Here is a 22965-nt window from a genome sequence, read left to right on the forward strand (position 1 = left end):
ATTATCTCAAAGTATTTCAAAATCAATATGTTCTTAACAAATTCATAACATCTACCTCTTCCTAACCCAAACCAGTTTTTCCTCCAGAGTAACCCATCTTTACAAATAATAGCACAAGCAATCTAATTGCATTAGCCCAAAATTTAGGAGTAATCAGTGACAATGGCTCAATTTTCCTCCCTATCATATCCTGTTGATTTACCCTTCTAACGATCCTCCAGTCTATCCAATTTACTTCGTCTCTACTGCTACCACCGCCACCCTTATCTTATCTAGTTTCAACAAGTCTTTTATCCACTTCATTCTATTCCAAAAATGCAGACAGAATATTTTCATAGATTTAGATCAAATACAGATCTGATTTTGTCATCCTTTGCTTTAAAAATTTTAGATTTCCTATTGTAATTTATTTAAAATCCAAACCATCAGCATATCCTATAATTGAATATTCTGCCTATTCGCTCCCACCCCTCAAGCTAGTTAAATGCATTTACCTCAGATCTAAACTTTAGCATTTTCTCAGTGAAATCTTCCTGAATTTCCTTATTGCAGTACTTCTGAAACTTCAACTAGTTACAGTAGACATGGAGTTAGACCACCATCTCTGCAAATTTAAACCTAATGCAGAGACCCTTCAGAGAAAACAATCTCTTATTTGGCATGTAATAATTATAATCAAGCAGAATTAATTTCTGAAGAATATGAAGTTAAGCATAGCAATTTTATCTCATGCCAAATTCAGTAGTCAAAAAGAGAACAACAGTCTCCTAGAATTCCAAGCCCTATGACACCAAACAAGTTTGAATTTAGCAAGGATATAAATACAGTCCTGAACTAATTCCATAATGTCAAATGCAAAATTAACAAAGCTTCTTCATGAAAGTGTCTATGATTCCATTGAACAAATGCTTGCTGTGAACTGAGGCAATAGTGGGAGTGTCATGCAACAGACAATGTTACAAGCCAGACTATACCAATAATTGTAAAGTATCCAATTCCAAATTTCTACCAGACAAGTCATTCACCCTGTCTACTATGGATGTCAGACTTTATAAGAGGAAAAGAGGGTGTCATAAGAATTGGCTTATCAGGACAGTGAAGAAATTAAAGAAAATAATGTTCACTGATCACGGAGTTAAGATCCTAATAATGTTAAGCCAAACAAACAAACAAACAAAACCCATGAAATATAGGGGGCACAACAGATGACTTCAAGAATTTAAATGAATATATTGGGGATAGATTTCATATAATAACATAAAGAGAAAAAATGTTTGGTTTAATTAAAAAAATAAAAGAACTCTAACAGTTAAAGAAAATAGAATGAACCACCAATTGACCTTCTTGTCACTAAAGACTTTCAGACAGAATTAGATGTCAACCTATCAGGAATTTGAAAATGGGTGATCCTTATACTGGGTTTGTAGCTGGACCTAATGATCTGTAATGATCTGTAATACTATTTCTAAGCCCAAGTCTACGAATGAACAGTAATTTAATAAAGACAAATTCCAGGGGTGCCAAAAAAATGTATATAAGTGGACACTTCGGTCAGCGTTGCTCAAGCAGCAGTTCACCGTAATCAGAAGTATCTGGACATTGATAGTTAACCACCTTGAGCACCTCTTGTAAATTGCAGAAGTTAAACGTGACTTCATCTTTTGTTATTGGTATATATTGAGCATTACAATTTTAATAGCTTTTTCCTTTCTTAAATGTGTATACATCTTTTTGGCACCCTCTGTAGAATGGAGGAGTTAATTTTTTAAAGTTAAAATACATAATTTCAATATCAGGGAAGTTCACATTTGTGAAAGTATCTTGCAAGCTAAAAGCAATTTATACAGATAAACTATATTTCATATTGATTAGGATTTGAAATATAATATGGTTCAATATTTTTACATCTGTATTTACATATATTGTATTTAAAAGAGCAAATACTACTCAAACAATACTGACAAGAAAGTATAATTTTTAATTGAAGGCTTAAAATTTAAAACCAGAATTAATTTATTTTCTCTATGGAAATATACTTTAAAAAAATTGACATTGTATATACATACATGTGCTTAGCACTTTAGCTTTAAAGATACAATCTGCAGACTCATCTCATTTTAAAGGAAAGACTAGAAATTTCATGTTTCCAAAATATTGTCTCCATGTTTCACATAGAAATAAGCCTGTTTTTTTCAGGAAAAAAGCAATTAAAAAAAATTAAGAGCACTATATACAATAAATGCATGTATCTGTTTGCTAAATTCCATGCTTTAAAACAAGATGTATAGCACTCTACATAGGCAAAACCTTGTTAAAGCCAAATGAGTATCTTGCCAATATATGGAATTTGGTTCTCTGCCTCTAGATAAAAGAAAATTTAAAATTTTCAATGAATTATGTGGCTTATACTTAAAGTTTATACTGAATCTACAATTAACTGTTCATTCTCTATAGTGAACTAAAAAAATCTTTCATGGTGAGTTAGCATGACCAGTGTGTACTTGATATCAGGCACAAGCTAATTTTGATGGATACTATAATACAGTGATTTAAAACACAGGATATATTTAAATCTTGCCATCACCACTTACTCATAGTATGGACTTAGCCTGATTCTGCTTTTCCATAAACTTCAGTTTCTTTATAATGGATCATGATGTTGTCTTAAAATATTGGGCAAAATAGACTCGCATAGCACCAGTTATTTAGGAATCTCTCAATAAATGGCAAGAGTTACAAGTTTATCATTAGACTATATTAATCAAGTAGGTACACAGACTACACTTATGTAACCATCTAACATTACCCCAGTGGAATAGTAATACAAAGTAAATGAAAAGCCAAGTTATTGTAGAGCTACGGAAAGACAGAGGCAACAGAATCACAAGATCCCTGAGGTGACAATCTCATTGAAACAAGTGGTAAACGATGGATGGAACTTCAACAGGTAGATATTGTAAACTATAAAAAATGAAGAGACTCTCTAGCCCAACACCTAACTTTATGTATGTTCTAACCGGTTAATTAAGCCATCCAGTGTTTCTCCTGATCTGTGTCCTCTCTGTTTGATTTAGTAATTTTATTGGACTTTAATTATCTTTTTAAAATGGAGAATTTGAACAGAAAGAAGCAAAGCTACAAATTAACTTTTCTTTCTTATTGTACATTCTCGGGCTTTATGTGAAACATGAGAAACACTCTTCAAGTAAGACCCAGGTAGCATTAAGTATGTTTTTCATATGCCTAGACATCATTACCAGAGTGTGGTTCAGAGTTTGTTCTGCACACAGGCAGAGCTGCCCTCAGATCCCATCTTTGTCACTTGCTGCAATGCATGGAACAAGTTCTTTCATTTCTTACTCCTCAAGTTCACATCTTTTAAAGATTGATACTATTAGTATCTATATCATAGGTTTGGTATAAGGGCTGAGATAACATATGTGCAGTGTTAAGAGGAGTGTCAAGTTTGGAAAGCATTGTTTATTATTGGCATAGTTATCACTCTTTCTTATTACGCCATTAAATATTTTTATAAAATATTTAGCCCAATAGGCATTTTATACCAGTAGGCTCTTTCAAAACAAAACTAAAGAACACAATTTCTAGGGCTGGCTGAGTAGTGCATTGGTTAAGAATTGGCTTGGGATGCCAGCTCTGAGCAGCAGGGCCCCGGTTCAGATCCCACATGAGGGCCAGTGATGCTGCACCCTCTACAGCTAAGATGGTGAACAACAGCTCGACCTGGAGCAGGGCTGCTGTGAGTCACTGGTGATGGCGTAGGCTGCAGTGGGGCTTGGCCAGCAGCTGGCCTGCTCTTTCGTGAGCTGCCAAGAGCCACTGTGAGCGGCTGTCCAATGGCTGGGAAATGACTGCCTCAGCTGGGAAGAGCGCAATGATAATACCAACATGGGCCAGTGAAGCGACGTCCTCCACAACTAGACTGAAGAACAAAAGGACAGCAACTTGTCTGTTTCCCTTTCCTGATTCCCCAACACTGTTCCCTCCCCCAATTCCCAAAAATCTTAACAAAAAAAAACACACAACTTCTAGTTTTAGGTACATAACATTTATAAAGAAATTGTTATACTGTTCATATGGAAAAATAAGTAGACAATGAATGAAAAATATATAAGCCAAATTAGTAGTATAATTATATAAAAAAAATTGTGGCTTAAAGTAAGTAAAAAATAATAAAACTATTTTTATGCCCACAAGGTACCATGTAGCTTACTTAGTGCTTGAATTAAAGAATTTGTAGTCTTTGTTTTTAAGACACTTCTAATATATACTCAACTCAACCATCTACTAAAATAGCAAAAGCTGCTACTTATTACAACCATCCCCTAAAACAGGAAGTAATGTAAACAATGTCCCAAAGTTAGCTTCACCAGAGCAGGAATCATCTCTGCTTTGTTTCTTTCCACATCCCAGAACTTAGCATAAGACTTTGCACATAGTAGGCATTTTATAAATTTTTGAGGAATGAAGACATGAACTTACTCAGAAGCCTATTTCTAGGACTTTGACTTTCCCATGACTTATCGTGACCTTGGGCAAGTCCCTTGTGTCTGTCTGGCGTTTGTCTCCAGCTTCAGACTGAGACTCCTTAAAATTCTAATCAGCTGAAGCATCTGCGTAAAACAGTATCAGAGACTCTGCAGCTCCATGGAAGGAAGACCCAGACCACCTCAGAAAATGCTGAATTGAATGGTTAATGAAGCATGTTCATACCAAGAGCAACAGAAACTTTAGCTGTCTACCAACTAATTCCTAGAGGAGCTGATGTTTCACATAAAATCATTGTGTGTATATACAAAAAAAACCTATCAATACCTCCTTTCTGCCTCTTAACCCAGCTCCTCACACTGCAGCCATTCTTGCTTAGTCTTTGGCAGAGGTAACTTTTTTTCCCCCCCATTTGTTAATTGAGGCTTACTGATTCATCCTAATAAAAACCAAGAACCATACAAAAAGTTGATTTAGGATACAGTTGGTTATTTTTAATTTAGAAAGAGAAAAAAAAGTCTACTACTTCTCCATGCTTTAAATTAGAAACAGAGAATATGAAACACTATTTACCAGCTAAACTTCAGTTTTATATTAGAGCCAATTAAAGGGAAGAGTCCGAGTGGGAGATAAAAAGAAAGGGAACAGAAAGGGAGGGGGAGAAAAAGAGACAGAGCTTTGGGGTTTGCCAAACCCTGAGAGGCAATGACTTGCTCGTAATTATCCTTGGAAAAACAAGGCAGAACCCTTTAGATAAAAAAATAAATAAATAAACTTTACTGGAATTAGTTATAAATTATATTTTAATCACTGTTTAAAATCTCAGAACATAGCAAATGTTGTTTTTACTTTCAACCCAGACAAAGGGCTCCATCTTCTTGCTATAAAAGAGCACATATAACATCTGACTTGTATGAGGAAAAAGTGGTTCTTTTTTTCTAATATCTTAATTTTGCTAGCATTTCAGACACTGATTCCAAATAATTTTAAAGTCAAGTTGCATACTTACAACTCTGTAGACAATGATATATACTCTCTAGGTTGTTGGGATAAGGTCCTAAATAAAATTCAGCAAAAAAAGAAAGAAAAAAATCTATCCAGTTGATAGACCAAAGCTTTCTGAACTTAATAAAATAATCCTTTAATGCTTATATTTTTACTTTTCAGGACAAGTGACACAAATTCTCACTTTTTTTCTTAACTAATATCTGAATATACTCAATCAATATCGTGAACTTTTATCTCATTTCCAGTTGCTTCACATATCTCTTGAATTAGAACAATTATAGTTTTCTTCTTTAAGCTATATTTTTTCTCCTAAAAACTGTTTTGTATTTTGTTTTTTGTTTTTTTAGCTGAGCCACCTGCCACCTGTTGGCAGCTCAGCAACAGCTCAGCTCGGGCTGGGAATCAAACTGCTGTTGCTCAGAGCTCATACTCTTGAGAGAGCTCTTAACCAACTGAGCCACTCTGCCAGCCCTCTCCTAAAAACTCTTCGTGATTGAATCTTTAAATCTATTTTAAATAAAGCTAACTATTTAAAGAAATCCTACATTGAAACACAGAGAACAAAGTTTTTTACTCCATAAATCATACCCTGATGAACCTGTTTTGACAAACCTGAACTTTCACTTGTTTTTTTTGTTTTGTTTTGTTTTAAATTTGGCAAATCTGCTCTGTCAGATTCATTATGACTGATTTCAGAAATAGTCATCTAATGGTCCCTGAAAAATATACCTCTCAGTGTCTAGCCAGGATCATTCTTGCTTTCTTAAGTCTTGTGATACATTTCATGCATTGCAAGTTTGTTAGGCACTGTGGTTCTGAGATGTATCCTATTCTGTTCTATGCACACCAGACTTCCTCCACCTTAGCAGTGGATATTGTCTAATTAAATAGTTTTTCACATAATGTTTTAGACTATACTCACTAGGTCCATTTCCAAATTAATGAATTTTAATCAACATGCTGAAAAATCTATTCCCTTCAAACTGAACTCAGTGAAAGCTGAAAACATCCCTATTCAGTAATGTGAGGCTTGATTGGACAGCTTTTTATATATGTCCACTGCAATATACGTATAATGAAAACATTGCATTTCCACATTAGAGTATCAGATGTGAATAATGAGAGTGGTGCAAGAAGTAATGGATTTAGCCTAACAAAAACCAGTTCTGCTATAATGTAATTGTTAATACTGGTTTATGGAGAAGAGTCCCAGGTATGGAAACATAAAGTAAATAACTGAATTAAAGATTTTGGACTTAGTTTAATAAATTAATAAAATAATTAATAAATTAATTTTAAAAATAAGTAAATTTATTATTAAAAGCTTTAATAATGTTAAAGGTCACATATTTCTGTTGATATTTTTGATACATATGAAACTTCTTTATCAGTATTTTATCTGTTTTGCTTGAGCAAGTTGAAAAGTAAGTGCTACTTAACCTTAATGAAATTTTCATGAGAATAAAATAACAAATAATTTTAAGACAGCTAAAGATCTGTTGCTTGGTGTAAAAACGGTGTAGTCATTTGAATGGATTAGGGAATATAAATAATGCAAATTTTTTTTTCTTTCCAAAGTCATAATATATATTGCAATTTGGTTTTCCACTCTCATAGACACAGTTTATTTTCCTAGACCTTACCCAAAGATGTGACAACATATGAGGAGAAAGTCAAAGTAAACCCTGCAAACTGTAGCATCTTTTTAGTAATTAGGAAAAAAAAAAACAAGAATGACTGGATATTATGCTGCTACCATTTGCTGATGGAACACTGCAATGCAACACAAAATATTATGAGCTTCAGAATCAAAAAGTCCTTCTGTAAATTATGCTCTTTAAATTTAATTTTCTTTATCTTAGAATGGAAAAAAACAATGTGGAGTTTTCCTTTATTCTCTATTCAAATTGTCTTTCTTTACCCCTCAAAAATTTTAACCTTTAACTTTAACTTTTAAAAACCACTGAGGATGCCTTCTCTGCTTGGAATGCTTTTTCTCCTCTGTCTTTTCTGTTTCAGTTCTATCTTGAGTCTTCCTTTATTCTGGCCATAGTCTTTATTTATTTCTCAACCTTGTTTTAATTTCTAAAAAGCATATAACACTATCTGGAATTACATTACGTAACTGACATGTCTATTTACCCTACACTGCCATATGAGTAACATGAGTTCAGGTTCTTGGTCTGTATTATTCATAACTGTTTTCCCAGGATCTAGAAACAGGGCGTAATATATTACTTATTCATCAATAAAGAGTTACGAGTGACTAAATGAATGTTATGAGATACAGAAGCCTTATTACAGTCTTAAAAACTTCAACATTCAAATTCTGCAGATCACTTATTAAGATTGTGACCTTGAACAACTTAACTCAGTTTTATTAAAGGATAATGATACTTCAAAGGGGTAGTTAAATGAGATAATGAATATAAATTCTTATCTCTGTGTCTGGGATATTCTAAGGACTCAATAAATGGTGGATTTTATTTTTATTATGAATTTTATCTTAAAAGGGCAGTTTTTTGGATTGTAAAAATCACAAACAGTCAGAAAGCCTGGCCGTTTCTTCTCTTGCTTTCCTGCCAGTTAGGCGATGAGAAAGAGATTTGCACTAGGGCCGTTCACACAATAGAGCAAACCAATAGGCCACCCAAAAGGAGCACGTCTGTGCCTTACACAGCACATCCTTTTCTGTTACATTAAATGAGCGTCCTTGTAGGGCAGCGGCAGGGGAGGGAGCATGACAGGGCAAGAGCAGCCATTGCCTCCTCTCCAGAGGGACTTGCATTGAGCATCTTGGTTGAAACACTCTTGTACTCTGTCTAAACTGGACCTATGGATCACCCGCAGCCTTCAACAGGGAACTACTGATGTAGGTTACGTCTGCTTTGTATCGTACATAACCAGGTGATCCCATCCACTCAAGGCACCATCCAGTAGATAACAGATAGCCATCCTACTCTTTCTTTTAATACATTTATAGCTTTCTGCCTACTGTTCTTGGCAGTGTTCGGATTGACATTAGCTTCCCTCTCAGACATGGATAATGTTCTCTTGGGAAATGATCTGAGCATTTGGAAATTAAATTAGATAAATTAGCATAAGAAAGCAGTACTTTACAGACTGGACTATTTTTATGCTGCTTGTGTTACCTCCTTCGACTAGTTTTGGTCAGGATTAGTTTTGAGGAAAGTAGTTTGGAAATTTCTAATTCATGTCAAACCAAATGGGAAACAAAGCAAGTATTTTATCCATACTGTGGCGGAGCTTTGAACATGGGGTCAGGGTGATAATGGAAGTGGTAATTTGGAGACAACTCTGGGATAGATGAAATCCCTTGGCAAAATCATTTAGGTTGCTATTGCCCTTAATCACATGGAAACTGTTTTTGTAATGTTGAATTCTTATGTTTCATAACAAAATGATGACAATTCACTGTTCCATTGTATTACTTAAAACACGGGCAGTTTTATATTACTGAGGTGAAGTTTGATGCTATTATTTGTGAGAAAAAAAACATTAGAGAACTTAATTAAAATCAGCCATGTAATAACAATGTTAAAAAAATAGCTGAGTGTTCACCATGTGTTAGATATTATACTATATACTAGACATGGTTTATTTCATTTAATTTTCCAGCCTATCCTGTGAAGTACTATTGTTCTCCCTAAATTACAGATGAGAATACTGAGAATTAGAGATTTTAAATATCTTGCCCAAAATCATACTTTCCATAGATGGCACAGTCCAGATTCACTCTCAGGTCAGGTTTCAAAACCCACTCTGAGCTACATGTGGTGATTGATACTACCTGCTTCTAATTGTTCCAAAATAGAATTGAAAGACATAGTTACATTACACATGAAGTGTAATGGTTTTGTTGACACACTTACACCAACTGCCTCTATAACTCTGCTTGTCAAAATTACATATTGAAATAATGTTCTACAGTAATTATGTGTACAGAATATGAAATGGAAACCACTCAGACCCACAAACCACATTTTCTATTCTGCAGTCATGCTAGGTTAGAAAGGGGTATTATAACATTTAAAGAAAGTAGAGGGAGGGGTTTTTTTGTTCGTTTTTGTTTTTGTTTTTCTTATAAAACATTCTCTAAGCTTATAGATATTTTTTAACTATTTTGAATAAAATAACTACATTTCAAAATTTAGAGTAGGTGAAATCGGTTGTAGGTTAACATTTGAAAAAAATACTCAAATATTTTTAGGGTTTCATTTCAGTGTGTTTTCCAAGTACGTGTTTTGGTTTTCATTTACACGTTGATTTTATTTGTACCAATGTACTTATATGTGTTAACAAACATGTTTAGAAGAAAACAATGTACATCACTAGAAAAATCTGAGCCATTTTTACCACTAGACATTGATAGAAAGCATATGACAGAGAGTATCTGTCTGCATTTAAATTGCACAGAACTTGGAGGGAGAAATGGAAGAAACTAAAGCAACAGCAATAGGCTAATTTTGTAGATAATAGTACACATTTTTGTAGATAAATTTGTAGATATATTTATACAGCAAACAGTGAAACGATTTGACAATTCTCCAGTTTATTGCAACATATGGACAACTAAAGTGGACATCAAGGTTTCCAAAACAGAAGTTATTTGGTTTGAGTTATATAGGGTGAATTCTTTATGTTGACAATATTATTTAGATAATTTTATAAAAGAATCAAAATGAGTTTTGTATCTATGTATTGAAATGTTTTCATATGAGTTCTTAAGTATTTGTTTGGTTTTGATATTGAACTTTTCATGTGTGATAGGATTTTATTCTATCATTTCAAAATTTTGCCCACAATATGTCATTGCTTGTACGTAAAAAGGGAAATGCAGTATATCCTTTTGTCACTTAGTAAGAGAATTAGAAGCCATTTTTTGTGTGACTGTACTCACAATCATCACATCTTTAGAAGAGAATAGATTCCAGTAGCTCATTTTTAAGTCATTAACTTTTAAGCCTGATTGAGGTGGGAGCAGAGTCATCAGAAAACAGGGAATTCTGAGAGGAACAGAAATACAAACCATCATAGAAAAGAGAAGGGAGTTTAAGTGTACACAAGAAAAATTTAAATTGTTTTTCAACTAACTACAGGTAGCATTTTATTTTACTTATTTTCAATCTTTTCACATGTCAGTGTTATAATATCAACAATTATAAATATAAATGCTGTTTATTTTATGTTCCTCCGCTCATTTTTCAGCTCTTCTATCATGAATTACTATTTTTGAAAGCCTTCTTTAATGTCTGTTTTCCTCCATTCCAACTTACTCTATACAAATATTTCTGACTTTCTGTCTAAGCAAGCCCTCTCAGTCTTTTGGTCATAATTTAAAATATAAATAAGTGTGTACAGCAGAAAAGGGCAAAATAGCCCATTAACGAAAACATTTTATCGTTTTGCCCATGAAGGTAGCTGAGTTATTTAAATTCTATTACTTAAAAAAGCACCTATTTGGAGCTGGGCTGCCATGAGTCACTGGCGACAGCGTAGGCTGCAGCCCCTGCAGCAGTGGGCTGCCATAAGCTACTGTGTGTGGCCAGCAGCCAGCACAAGGAGCTGGCAGCCAGTATAAGCTGCCAAGAGCCTCCGTGAGCGGCCGTCCAGAGGCCGGCGACCCATCTGCCTCACCTGGGAAGAGCGCAATGATAATACCAACATGGGCCAGTGAAGCGACGTCCTCCACAACTAGACTGAAGAACAAAAGGACAGCAACTTGTCTGTTCCCCTTCCCCAATTCCACAAATGCTATCCCCCTCTCCCAATTCCCCAATAAAATCTTTATAAAAAGAAATACTGGAAAAACAACCCAAAAAAAACACCTATTTGCATGGATAAACAGTTTTCCCTAAACAATAGTTGTCACTCCATAGACACAGGAGAAGCTCAATTAAACTATGCAGACAAATATTATATGTTCATAATACTCATCATAGAAGAGTGATAAATTACAAGAACTAAATCACACATAATATAAATTATTCGAAAAGTATATTCTTGGCTAGACCTCTTCTCATATTCATTAACTCTCTTCACCCTCAGTGAACACAAAGCATGTGTGTAACTGCTGTGGCATTTTATTGAAAATACAGCCATCTTTGCCTCAATGTAGACTTTCTTTAATAACAGGAATCATGCCCCACCTTTGTTCAAAAGCTTTAAGATTGTTCTTTTCTATATAATATCATGTATACTCTGTAGCTTGATCCCTGCCTGTCTCTCACTAATCTCATGTGCTACAAAGTCAAGTCAAATTAAACACTCTCTGCTGTAAAAATACTACCAGTCCTCAGCTGTTTCTATTTTGATGGCCTCCATCTAGACTTCATATTCTTGTTATATATGACTGTCTCACATGCAGTGATCTATCCAACAGCCATCCCCCTCATGAAGTCTTTCATAGAAATCTCCCCTGATAGCACCACTTCTGTGGAAGGCATGTATTGAAAATCCATAAATATGGATTTGGATTAAATTCATTTTCAGACCCTTTAAAATACTAGAGCTATATAAAGAATCACAGACCTATAGCTGGAAGAAATTTCAAACACATTATAGCCTAAACTTTGCTTTTTCAAATATGAAAAACCTTGGCATCCCAGCCTAACTACTGGATAGTCGGAAAAGTCATGACACATTTTTGCAACAAAAAACATAGAAAAAATATGTCATGACTTTTCCGACAACCCAATATAATATCCTGGGCACATTGTCAATTTAGGATAAGGCGATGTAGTGATGAAACTAAGTTAAAATCCCCTTAGAGTTTTCAAAGCAGAAGTCAGAGGTTTGAATTTTATAGGGTGGATTATCTACAGTGACCATATTAGTTGAATAAACTTGTTAAAACACGAAATAAGTCTTGAAGTCTCTGTAATGAAATGTCTTCCTACACATGTGTTTATTTTGATATTAACTACTTAGTCTCAAATGGATTGCTTTCTATTATTTTAAAACTTTACCCATAGCAAGCCTTCAAATACTAACTACTTCATGAAGAATGTAGTGCTTGAGTTGGTCTTTATGCATAGGTAAGGCAGTCATATATGGACTATCTTGTAGAATGGATGTGGATTCAATCTGAAGAGTGACAATACTTCTCTTTAAAGACACTTTTTCCTGAAATCTGTTTCAGTATGAACTCCATACAGCCAGTTCATTTGTTTTATCCATGAGGCTCTCCAGTAAAAAGGTGGTGATATTCTTATATCTTAGCTATGGCTGGGCCAATTAGAAAAATGCACTAAAGCCAAACAAATCTCATTGGTTTCTAAATCTGTATTTTTATCAATTCATCTGTTCTAAGTACAGTGTTATCTTTCTGATGGTTGTTGGTCTCCATAATCACCACCACCCCACAGAGGCTATGTAAACAGAACAACCAGAAACAGGCTATATAAACAGGACTACCTATGCAATATAATGAAAAGAGCATTATCTGTGCGGGAATCTGACATACAAATCTAGAGTTTTCAAAATTAATTAGGTGCACGATTTTTTTATCAATTATCTAATCACTAAATCCTAGTTTCTGCATTTTCAAAATGAATTAAAACATTAATGATATTGAGAGATTAACAAAAGAAGTTTATGTATTGGGTTGTCGGAAAAATCATGATGCATATTTGCGACAGATGGCACTAGTTCATTTTTGGAAGTACTAGAGTCATTCTCATCTATGTTATTGCTATGTCATTTGAAAGCTGACAATTCTAGCTTCATTCTAAAATAAAATTAAGCAATTTGGTTGAGTTTTGGAGATTTTACAAGTTGAAGATGGAAGACCAAAATGTGCATTTTTGCCATATTTTACTGTTTTACTTCCTTAAAGGGAAGAATGCACATTAAGCTTGTGAAAAGTTGCATAAAGTTTATGGCGATAATGCCCTACAAGAACATCAGTGCCAACAATGGTTCATGAAATTCCATGCAGGTGATTTTGATCTCAACGACACTCCTTGGTCAGGGAGGCCCACCATGGTTGATGATGACAAAATAACAGCAGTGATCGAGTCAAACCTACGTTACATGATGCAAGAGATTGCAGAAACATTGAACATCCATCATTCAAGCATTTACAACCACTTGAAGAAGCTGGGATACTTAAGCAAGCTTGATATTTGGGTTCCACATGAACTCAAAAAAGTTGATTTGACAGCACATGTAAACATTTGCAATATGCTCATTAAATGTGAGGAAAACAATCATTTTTTTGAAGCGACTGATAACTGGTGATGAGAAGTGGATTGTTTACAACAATGTGGTGTGCAAACAGTCTTGGTTCTGATGTGATGATTCACCTCAAACAACATCGAAAGCAGACATTCATCAGAGGAAGGTTATGCTCTCTGTGTGGTGGGATTTTAAAGGTGTCGTGTTTTTCGAGCTCCTACCAAGGAACCAAACAATTAATTCAAATGGTACTGTCGGCATTTGAACAGTTTGAATGAATCCATCATCCAGAAATATCCAGAGCTTTTAAATTGTAAAGGAGTTGTGTTCCATTGCGACAACGTGAGACCACACACAAGGTTGATCACCCATCAGAAATTATTGGAGCTTGGATGGGATGTGTTGCCACACCCACCATACTTTCCTGAGCTTGCACCATCAGACTTCCACTTGTTTCGCTGTCTTCAAAACTCCTTACATAGTATAATGTTCAATTCAGATGAAGCTGTAAATCAGCGCCTTGTTCAGTTTTTCGCAAATAAAGACAGGTCCTTCTAAGAACGAGGAATTATGAAGCTCACTGAAAGATGGCAAAAGGTTATGAAACAAAATGGGCAATATATCATTGATTGATCTTTGCTCTTTATATAAATAAATGACCTTTGAAAAACAGAAAAAATACATCATGACTTTTCCAACAACCCAATAGATGCCTGAAACAGACAAATTTGCTATCCCTACTTATGTCTACTTGTACTGAAGCAACTCATTTGCTTCTGTGTTTTAAGGAATTATAGATTTTCCCTAATTAAGGGAAATTTTATTATGAGTGAATCTTGGGGAGAAAAAATAATTCTTCCAAAGTTGATGTAGCTGCTATGAATTGTGACTGTATCTTATTTGAATGATAATTAATACAAGTGTGGAAACATTTTATGATGTCACCACACTTTTTCTCTTGCCTTTTAGGAGCCTAAGTTGCCAAAGGATTACTTTGCACAAAAATCTGTTCTTCTCCTTCATCTGTAACTCTGTTGTAACAATCATTCATCTCACTGCAGTGGCCAACAACCAAGCCCTAGTGGCCACAAATCCTGTAAGTAAAAATAGACGTGTCCTTAAGTTCAAAAGGTTAGCAGGGGAGATATGGGAGTAGTGAGAGTTCCTGATATATGTATGATGTGTGTAATTAAGTACTATTATATGTGTATTTTAAGGTCTGACATTCAGAGAGTGTATATAGCTATTTTCCAATCTAGAAAAGTAAATATATCTCAATATTCCTCGTTATAATGATTGAATATTAAAAGGAAGAATATTTATTTTGCTTCAATTATTTATATATGTTACATTTACCTTCCCCTCATTTTATGACTCGCGTCCTGCTGCTGGTAGGACATGTGTTTATTACTACAAAGTATTTACTCAATCGAATTAAAAAATCAAACTAACTGTGTAGTTAGAAAAAACAGTACTGGAAAATGGAAACTATATTTTTGGTATTAAGCTGACTTTAAAAATTTAATAAAACCAGAGAAAAATGAATTATACATACCCTATATAATATTCAACTTCATTAACATAAAATTTATGAACAGTTCTACCAAGTCCTCTTGTCTCAGTAAACATTTATAAAATGTTTCCTTACAATCCCTTTGGAAGCACAATGTTTAGGATGAGTACCAAAAGATACACAAAAATAAGCACAGAGAGTGTCATAACATAAAGCTATATTTTTAAAACATAAGCTAAAATTGACTTATGCAAATTTACATATTTTAAGCAAGCTATGAGGATATGTAAACTACATTTCAATTAAAATATCTGCATATATAACAAATGTATTCAAGTTTTTTAAATCATCTGCTTTCATAATATTTGTACGATCTATTCTACAGTTTTGGATATAGATTTGTGGAGGGGTGTGTATGTACATAAAGTGTTTTGTTAGAGATTAAGTTATCTAGTTACTGAAATCAGAGAAGGGAAGGAATTTTCACTCAATGGGTAAATAAACAATACTCTCTTATGTGTTTTATGTGTGTTTTTAGGGTAATTTCCAACATTCTAAAATTCCCTGTATTGTTTGCACACGTGCATCCGGATTGCTTAATTTTGTATATGTTCCACTCTAAAGTCACTGGGTCAGGAAACGCACTGGGGTATAATTAGCAATATAAAAAACTGACCAAGGTCCTGCCATTTTAGAGTGAATTTCTCTAGAGTAAGGAGATTCAGAGTTCTGTCATGAAGTTGCAGAGCAAGAGATTTTAAATCTTATATTTATATACAAGTACATAGTGTTTAACACACAAAAAGCAAACTGTATATAATTAGTTTAATATATTATTGGAAAATTTATTGTCCATTTTTCTCATCAATGCCCAGCATAAATATATTTTTCTGAAGCATGCTTTAAGCTATTTTTATCATGTTTATAAACTTTTTAAATGAAATTAGGAATTAGAATCCCAATTAGGTATGTATATCTAAAAACTATATAGATAAAATTTTGAAGCTCAAGTCCATCATTTCTATATAATATAGTGGAATAACTCATTTTTACATTTGAGAGGACTTTGCTAATATAATGTTATGTTTGACACCAAGGTATATTATTTAAATTTTAATGTCATGCAATCTGAATATATATTTAATGAAAGAATAGGTTTTATAAATGTCCTTCAGGCATAAGGCATTGTGTAGAGTCATGAAAACAAAATTGGAATTAAAGGAGTTGTGTTCAGGATATAGCTATTATTGATGTCGTATGAATATTAGCAAATCATTTAACTACTTTAGTGCAGTTTTATCTATAAAATATGGGACTAAATCATTCATGCCTCAAAATTATTTTAAGTATTAAAACAATATATAGTAAAATATTTTTAAGCTAACTCATATGCAAATTTATTATTACTATTTTATTATAAAACAATGTTTAGTTTCCAGTGCATTTCATTTATAGTTTTCTTTTTAGTGGAAAAAATATTTATTTCAAAAATAATGGTAATTGCTACTAAATATTTATTGAGTTCCAGATTGGCAATTAGACCCAAAGGGAATAATTGGCCACATAGTTCTGAGAGAGCTTTTAATTTGTTTCCCTTGTTAAGAGAGTAAACTATATTTCTTACTTCTTATACATGTTTTCTTTACCCTATATTTGAACCTCCCTCTTCCTGTTTCTTTAAAAGTAGAGAAGAGAAAGTGGAGACCTCAGGAAAAGAGGAAGAAAAACCTTAACTTTTTCTTCTTTTTACCAACATGCAACCATCAAACCCCATGTTTGGATAAGATAAAGTATGGGCTCATTAGATTATTATTTAATAAGTATTTGCACTGTTAGCATGTAATATGCAAGATTTTTGAAGGATTTGGCACTTTTCATGAACTGCTTTTATAATTATTAAGATAATGATTAAGATTTTTCCAACGGAATGCAACAATCAAGGGGTTCGTGTTGACACAATTAAAATAAATGTAGATAGATGTAAAGTCATTCACGTGTGAAACTTTTCTACTTAACACATTGTGGACCAGTGAGGCAGATTTGTGTCTATATATTTAAATGCCCTGTCCTCACTGTGTTAAAATTACATAATAACTAAAACACACATCCACTAAATGTAGTTTTGGAATGCACACTTTTCCTTGGAGGCATAGCATTATAAATCTTTGAAGTCAACGGGCCAAAAACTTTAGAGGCACCATCAGATGAAGACAAAGACTGGTGTTTTACAAATCATTTAGTGTGTAAAATTTTGTACAAAGGAGAGAAAACTCCATGTTTCAATAAGAGCTAAACTAGACTATTGATTTACATGTGAATTCATAAACAACTAAATATTGATTGCTTTCTTTTTTTTCTTCATAGGTTAGTTGTAAAGTGTTCCAGTTCATTCATCTTTACCTGATGGGCTGTAACTACTTTTGGATGCTTTGTGAAGGCGTTTACCTACACACACTCATTGTGGTGGCCGTGTTTGCAGAGAAGCAACGCTTAATGTGGTATTATTTTCTTGGCTGGGGTAAGTCCATTACACATATCTGCTGATTCACCTTGTTAAGAAAGTTTTCAGAAGATGCATGCAGTTCCTTTGTAATAAAAACATACTTATTGTGAATCATTTTAAAACAATTCAGGTGATTTCCTTATTGCTGTAAATTGAAATATTTTAATAAAATGCTATCGATTCGTTGTTTTCAGCACTTACAGGTCAATTATTACCACAGTGCTTTTTTCTATTTAATAATCAAATGTGTATCTTGGCTAAATACCTAGTACTAAAACAATAGAACTAGAATCATGAATTAAGGATCAAATCTTTGTACTGCTCTGAATCTCCTTTTACTTCATGTGCAAAATGAGGGCATTGGGCTCAACTAGCTTTGAAGTTCCATTTTTAAAATGTTTGTTAAAAAAAATTATTTTATCTAAGAGTAGAGGGATCAGTCATTGAATAAGGGCATACAAAAGAACTATTTTCCATACAATCTCCTGACATGGTATTATTCACAAAGCAAACAATGAAACACATCTAGCATATTTTAAAAAGTAACAGGAATAATGCAAAATATAAAATGCTGAAAATATTGTAAATTCAATAGGACTAGTTTCCAGAAACATAACTGAAATTATACTTTATCTGTTATCTATCTATCTATCTATCTATCTATCTATCATCTATCTATCTTCTATTTATCCAGTCAAATAATACAGATATGTCCAATTATGTATAAAATACAATCTTTAGTGCATTCAGATTACCTTTATAAAACATTTCTTTATTTCGTGTTTGGAAGATCTGATTTAGAATGCTCAAAATACGCAGTTTTCTGATACATGAGATATTTCTCCCTTTCTTCTCTTCTTCTTTGTATAGCCAGTTTCAACTTTTTCCCACATATGATCATCTAGCAAATATTGGGCAATGCCATTTTACAGAAAATATATGCATGTTGGATTTCTTCTAAGTCTTGGGCCTTAGGAGCACATTTATGGACTTAGACTCTAGAGCAGGGGTTGGCAAACTTTTGAGACAAAAGAGCCAATCCTGTTCCTCACAGCAATTTAAAAATTATTTGAGAGCCATAAAACAAGTGAAATCACCATTACATGAATAACATCCTCTAAAAATTTTATCAATGAAACTGTGATAGTTTTATTTTCATTTTCAATTTTACGTCAGAGCCACATGTACACACCCAAGAGCCACATGTGGCTTGTGAGCTGCAGTTTGCAGACCCCTGCTCTAGAGTCCTCTGATTCAAAATGATTTCTATTAGAAGAAAAGGTACACACACACACACACACACACACACACACACACACACACACAACTCTTTACTACATTTACCTGTTTGACTATACAGATAATATTTACTCGATAAACTTACAGTGACCAGTTATTTTTGCTCCTAGAGTATCTCTGAGTTTCACATTTCATGACATACTTTAGGACTTCCATTTATAGAGAAAGTTGCCTACTTATCTTCTTTTTCCTTGATATTTACAGGATTTCCACTGATTCCTGCTTGTACACACGCCATAGCCAGAAGCTTATATTACAATGACAAGTAAGATAATATCTCGTTCTGATTTCTATTAGAACTAAGTAAAACAAAAATCTTCAACATAATTTCTGTTTTTCCCACCAGCTGCTGGATCAGTTCTGACACCCATCTCCTCTATATTATCCACGGCCCAATTTGCGCTGCTTTACTGGTATGTAATTAAAGTTCTCCTTTTTCCATCATTGTTCATATTTTGACTTCCATTTCCTGAAACATCTGGCCTATGCTATTCTTTAGGATCCCAGTGGACACAGATGACATGCTCACAGTGTTTAATTGAAAAGGGTTTGAGGAAGGTGTTATATTTGAGGTGTTGGCAGGAAGAGTAAAGGAACTCATTCATGAGGGATGGTGAGCACCAGGGACCAACAATGGGAAGTTGTTATCATGGCTGGACCCAGAGAGGGAACAGAATCGAGTTCCTGCCTCAGAGTGAAAATCTCTGGCCGTGGGTACAGGAACATGGCCACTGCCAAATCCATAGCGTAGGAGAGAAAAAGAAGGAGGAAGAAATACTCAAACTTCTCTCACCTCTGTGCTCTGTTCTCTGGGTTCCTCCCACTGGCCAAAGGCAGCAAATGTCAGAGGGCAAGAAAGCTTGGGCCAGGGCACAGTTCTCAGAGCTTCTTGGGGTACAGGGCAGAGCACAGGACAGGATGGATTCAGAAAGTGGGAATGGCCAACAAGAAAGACCTACACAGCTATGTCAGCAATAAGAGTAATAGTCCAATAAAGAAAAGACTTTAATTAGGGAAAAGAGAGTAGTGTTTCAACTTTTATTTCATTATTCTAATGATCATCACTTAATACAAGTATACTGCACATTAAGTGTGGTTGCAAGGAAACAGAAGTCACGTTTAATGCTTTCATTACATTATTTCAATGGGGAAATGAATTAACCCAAATTAATACACTTTCTCTCATAGTGCCTTAAAGAACAGAATGTAATTATAGTCTTTGCAATTACAACTGATATTTGATTATATATAAAAAGACAAAGATGGTTGTTTCTCAGCCAAAATTCAAAGTGTCCTAACTCTTGTTTTCAGATTTTTTTTTGTTTTTTAGACAAATATTCTTGTATTATTTTACTATATTTGCTAGCTGCAATTTAGTATAGGGTTATGTTTGAACATAGTTCAAGCCATTGTCAAATGTATCATTTTTAAATCATGCTCTAAAAGCATGTCGTAATTAAGAGGATTAAATTCTGAAGGCTGATTACCTGGGTTCGAATTCTTCTTCCACCTCTTACTTGCTGTGTGATCTTAAGCAATTAAACTAATTATCCTGTGCCTCAAGTCCCACTTTTGTAAAATAGAGAATGTAACAATAGTAACCTTTAATTTTTTAACAATTAATTAAATGAGCTAATACATAAAAAGTGCTTAGCCTGACATGTATAAAGCACACAGCAATTGTCAAATTTCTGGTTTGTGCCTAGCCACACGGACAGCCAGTTCAAAAAATCAATGTATGGAATTTATTATATCTCATGCACATTGTAATAGACCTTCATGTAGACTAGTGAAAATTTTAGAGGCAGGAGCATTTATTCTCTTGCTCCCTGCATATACTAGGGACATGGGTGACACACTGTATTTAAGGGATAACTTGAGACAGTCTAGCTTTGTATTCTTTGTACTAAAAGGGCCATTGCTGAAACCTTGCTTTACCACTGCTGGCTGCAGATCTCAGGGCAAGTTCTGTTTTGTTTTGTTTTGTTTTGTTTTATTTTTAACCTCTCTGTGACTTTGTTTTCTCATCCGCGATTATGAAATAATAAGAACAAATACCTCATGGGATGTTGCAATGATTAAATGAGGAATATCCTATTAAGCGATTAACACAGTGACCAGAATATAATAACCTCTCAAAATGCCTTAAGAAGTTTCTTGATTTGTAATTTCTATACGATACCACGATTCTGTCCTGAGGAGAGCACAAAGATACATTGTTTGGGCGACCCAGGAGTTTACAAAAAAATATGTAGGGCAAAATTTTATTGTAAGAGTACTGAGTTTGCGGAGCAGAATATGACTGAAGCCTAAATCAGAGAGATCCATGGAGAAGTAAAAGCACCTAGCAAATGAAAAATGTAATAGCAACTAACACAATACTTGGAAAAGCTTGTCTACATCGACTTTGTGAGGGAAGAGTAAGCAGATGGTGCCACAAGAGTAAAATATCATATAGGAATATAGCCCAAGTTGCACTGTAAGAAGGAAGTGAAAATCCACATTATTTGTGTAAAACTTTCATCTTCTTGACCTAAAGGAAGATTAGGAGCCCATTTTTCTAGGATAAATTGTCCTGTTCTTGTTTAAGCTCTAGGCACTGTTCACTGCTCCTGGCTAATTCCAAGGTGTAGGGAGGGGCTCTAGCAATTGTTTATATGGTCACATGTTTTTGTATGATTTTTATAAATAAGATATTTCAACCACAATCAGTTTTTTCCACTCAGACTTCCTCTATGCCGTTTCCTCTTGAGCAGGGTGGTACTGGAGCGGCTACAGTATTTTTGAGATCTTGCTAAGGGGAAGTGCGAGGGGATGCATTTCATTTGGGTTTAGTGAGAGATAGTCAGGGCACTTGAGTGCATAGTTAAGAGATTGCTGGTTGTTCTACTACAGGAACGTCTTCCCCCGGGATCCTTCCGCCGCCACTGTGCTGGTTCACCCTGCTTCCTGTCAGGACCCCAGGGTGACATCGTGAGATGAAAATGTCCTTTTGTGCCCACTAGCTATGTGACCTTTATGGGTGTTGGAGTAAAACAGGTTTCTCCCCTTCTCCTTAACTAGTTTTGCTCTAAGATAGATGAGATTCAGATACAGTTCACCTGAAATTCAAAATCCTTCTCCTATTTTTATTTAAAATAAATGGATATACTATATTTGCGGAAAATAAACTAGGATGGCTTTCCAGTTTCTAGTTTCACATTTTGAACCAGAATTGCCAGTTGGGAGAGATACTTTGCATTTAGAAATTTTCATATGATGGGCATCTAAATTGCAACATTTCTACTGATTTTTGTAATGAATGATTTTACAGATGAGGGTTATGTAATAGTCTATATTCTAAATTTATAAGCAGATAAAAGAGCATTGTTATCTTTTCTTCTATGGGATGGTCGTAGTTTCCATTTAGTTAAAACTTTAAAATAGCAATGAATGCTTAGGAAGGGACTACAGCGGGATGGGTAGAGTAACAGCTGATGTGTTGATCCGTCATGTCATTCTTACAGCTGCTGAAATCACTTATTCTGTTTTTGTCTGTAGCAGAGGCATGCCTGTGTCTGTAGCCATGTTACTTTTCATAGATGTGTTTCCATCAGGCTTATAGTGAGCTCTAGTTTTTTGAAGCATATGTTCCACTGAATTCTCTAAGAATAATAGTGGAATATTTTTATGCCCAGCTATTTTCATAACATATGTCTTAGATCAGCAAATGTCTGTTTTTTGTTCATTGTTTTCTACATTAAATGAGATGCTACCATTATTTTCCAATTTATTAAAGTATCCAGATATAAATTACATATTGGTATGCAATTTGAAATTTTGGGATTATTAAACAAGCACAGATGCTACAAGTCAGAGTCAGAAAAAGAGAAAGAGAATAACATAAGCGCCCTAAGAGGCTCTTCTGGGGTTAATGCCTATAACCCTATGGAAGGCA

General features: G+C 34.3%; 1 protein-coding gene across 2 annotated transcripts in view; it reads left to right on the forward strand.

The window, feature by feature from the left end:
- The window catches only part of CALCRL (calcitonin receptor like receptor), a 100023-nt gene that overhangs the window by 67355 nt on the left and 9703 nt on the right, over window positions 1-22965 (forward strand). For both annotated transcript variants that reach the window (XM_019626137.1, XM_019626136.1), the window contains 4 exons: window positions 14683-14809; window positions 17591-17744; window positions 19233-19293; window positions 19375-19441. In XM_019626137.1, the coding sequence (XP_019481682.1) occupies window positions 14683-14809; window positions 17591-17744; window positions 19233-19293; window positions 19375-19441 (409 nt within the window). The remainder of the gene's footprint in view (window positions 1-14682; window positions 14810-17590; window positions 17745-19232; window positions 19294-19374; window positions 19442-22965) is intronic.

Source organism: Hipposideros armiger, unplaced genomic scaffold (genome assembly GCF_001890085.2).
Source record: "Hipposideros armiger isolate ML-2016 unplaced genomic scaffold, ASM189008v1 scaffold_660, whole genome shotgun sequence".
Taxonomy (NCBI): domain Eukaryota; kingdom Metazoa; phylum Chordata; class Mammalia; order Chiroptera; family Hipposideridae; genus Hipposideros; species Hipposideros armiger.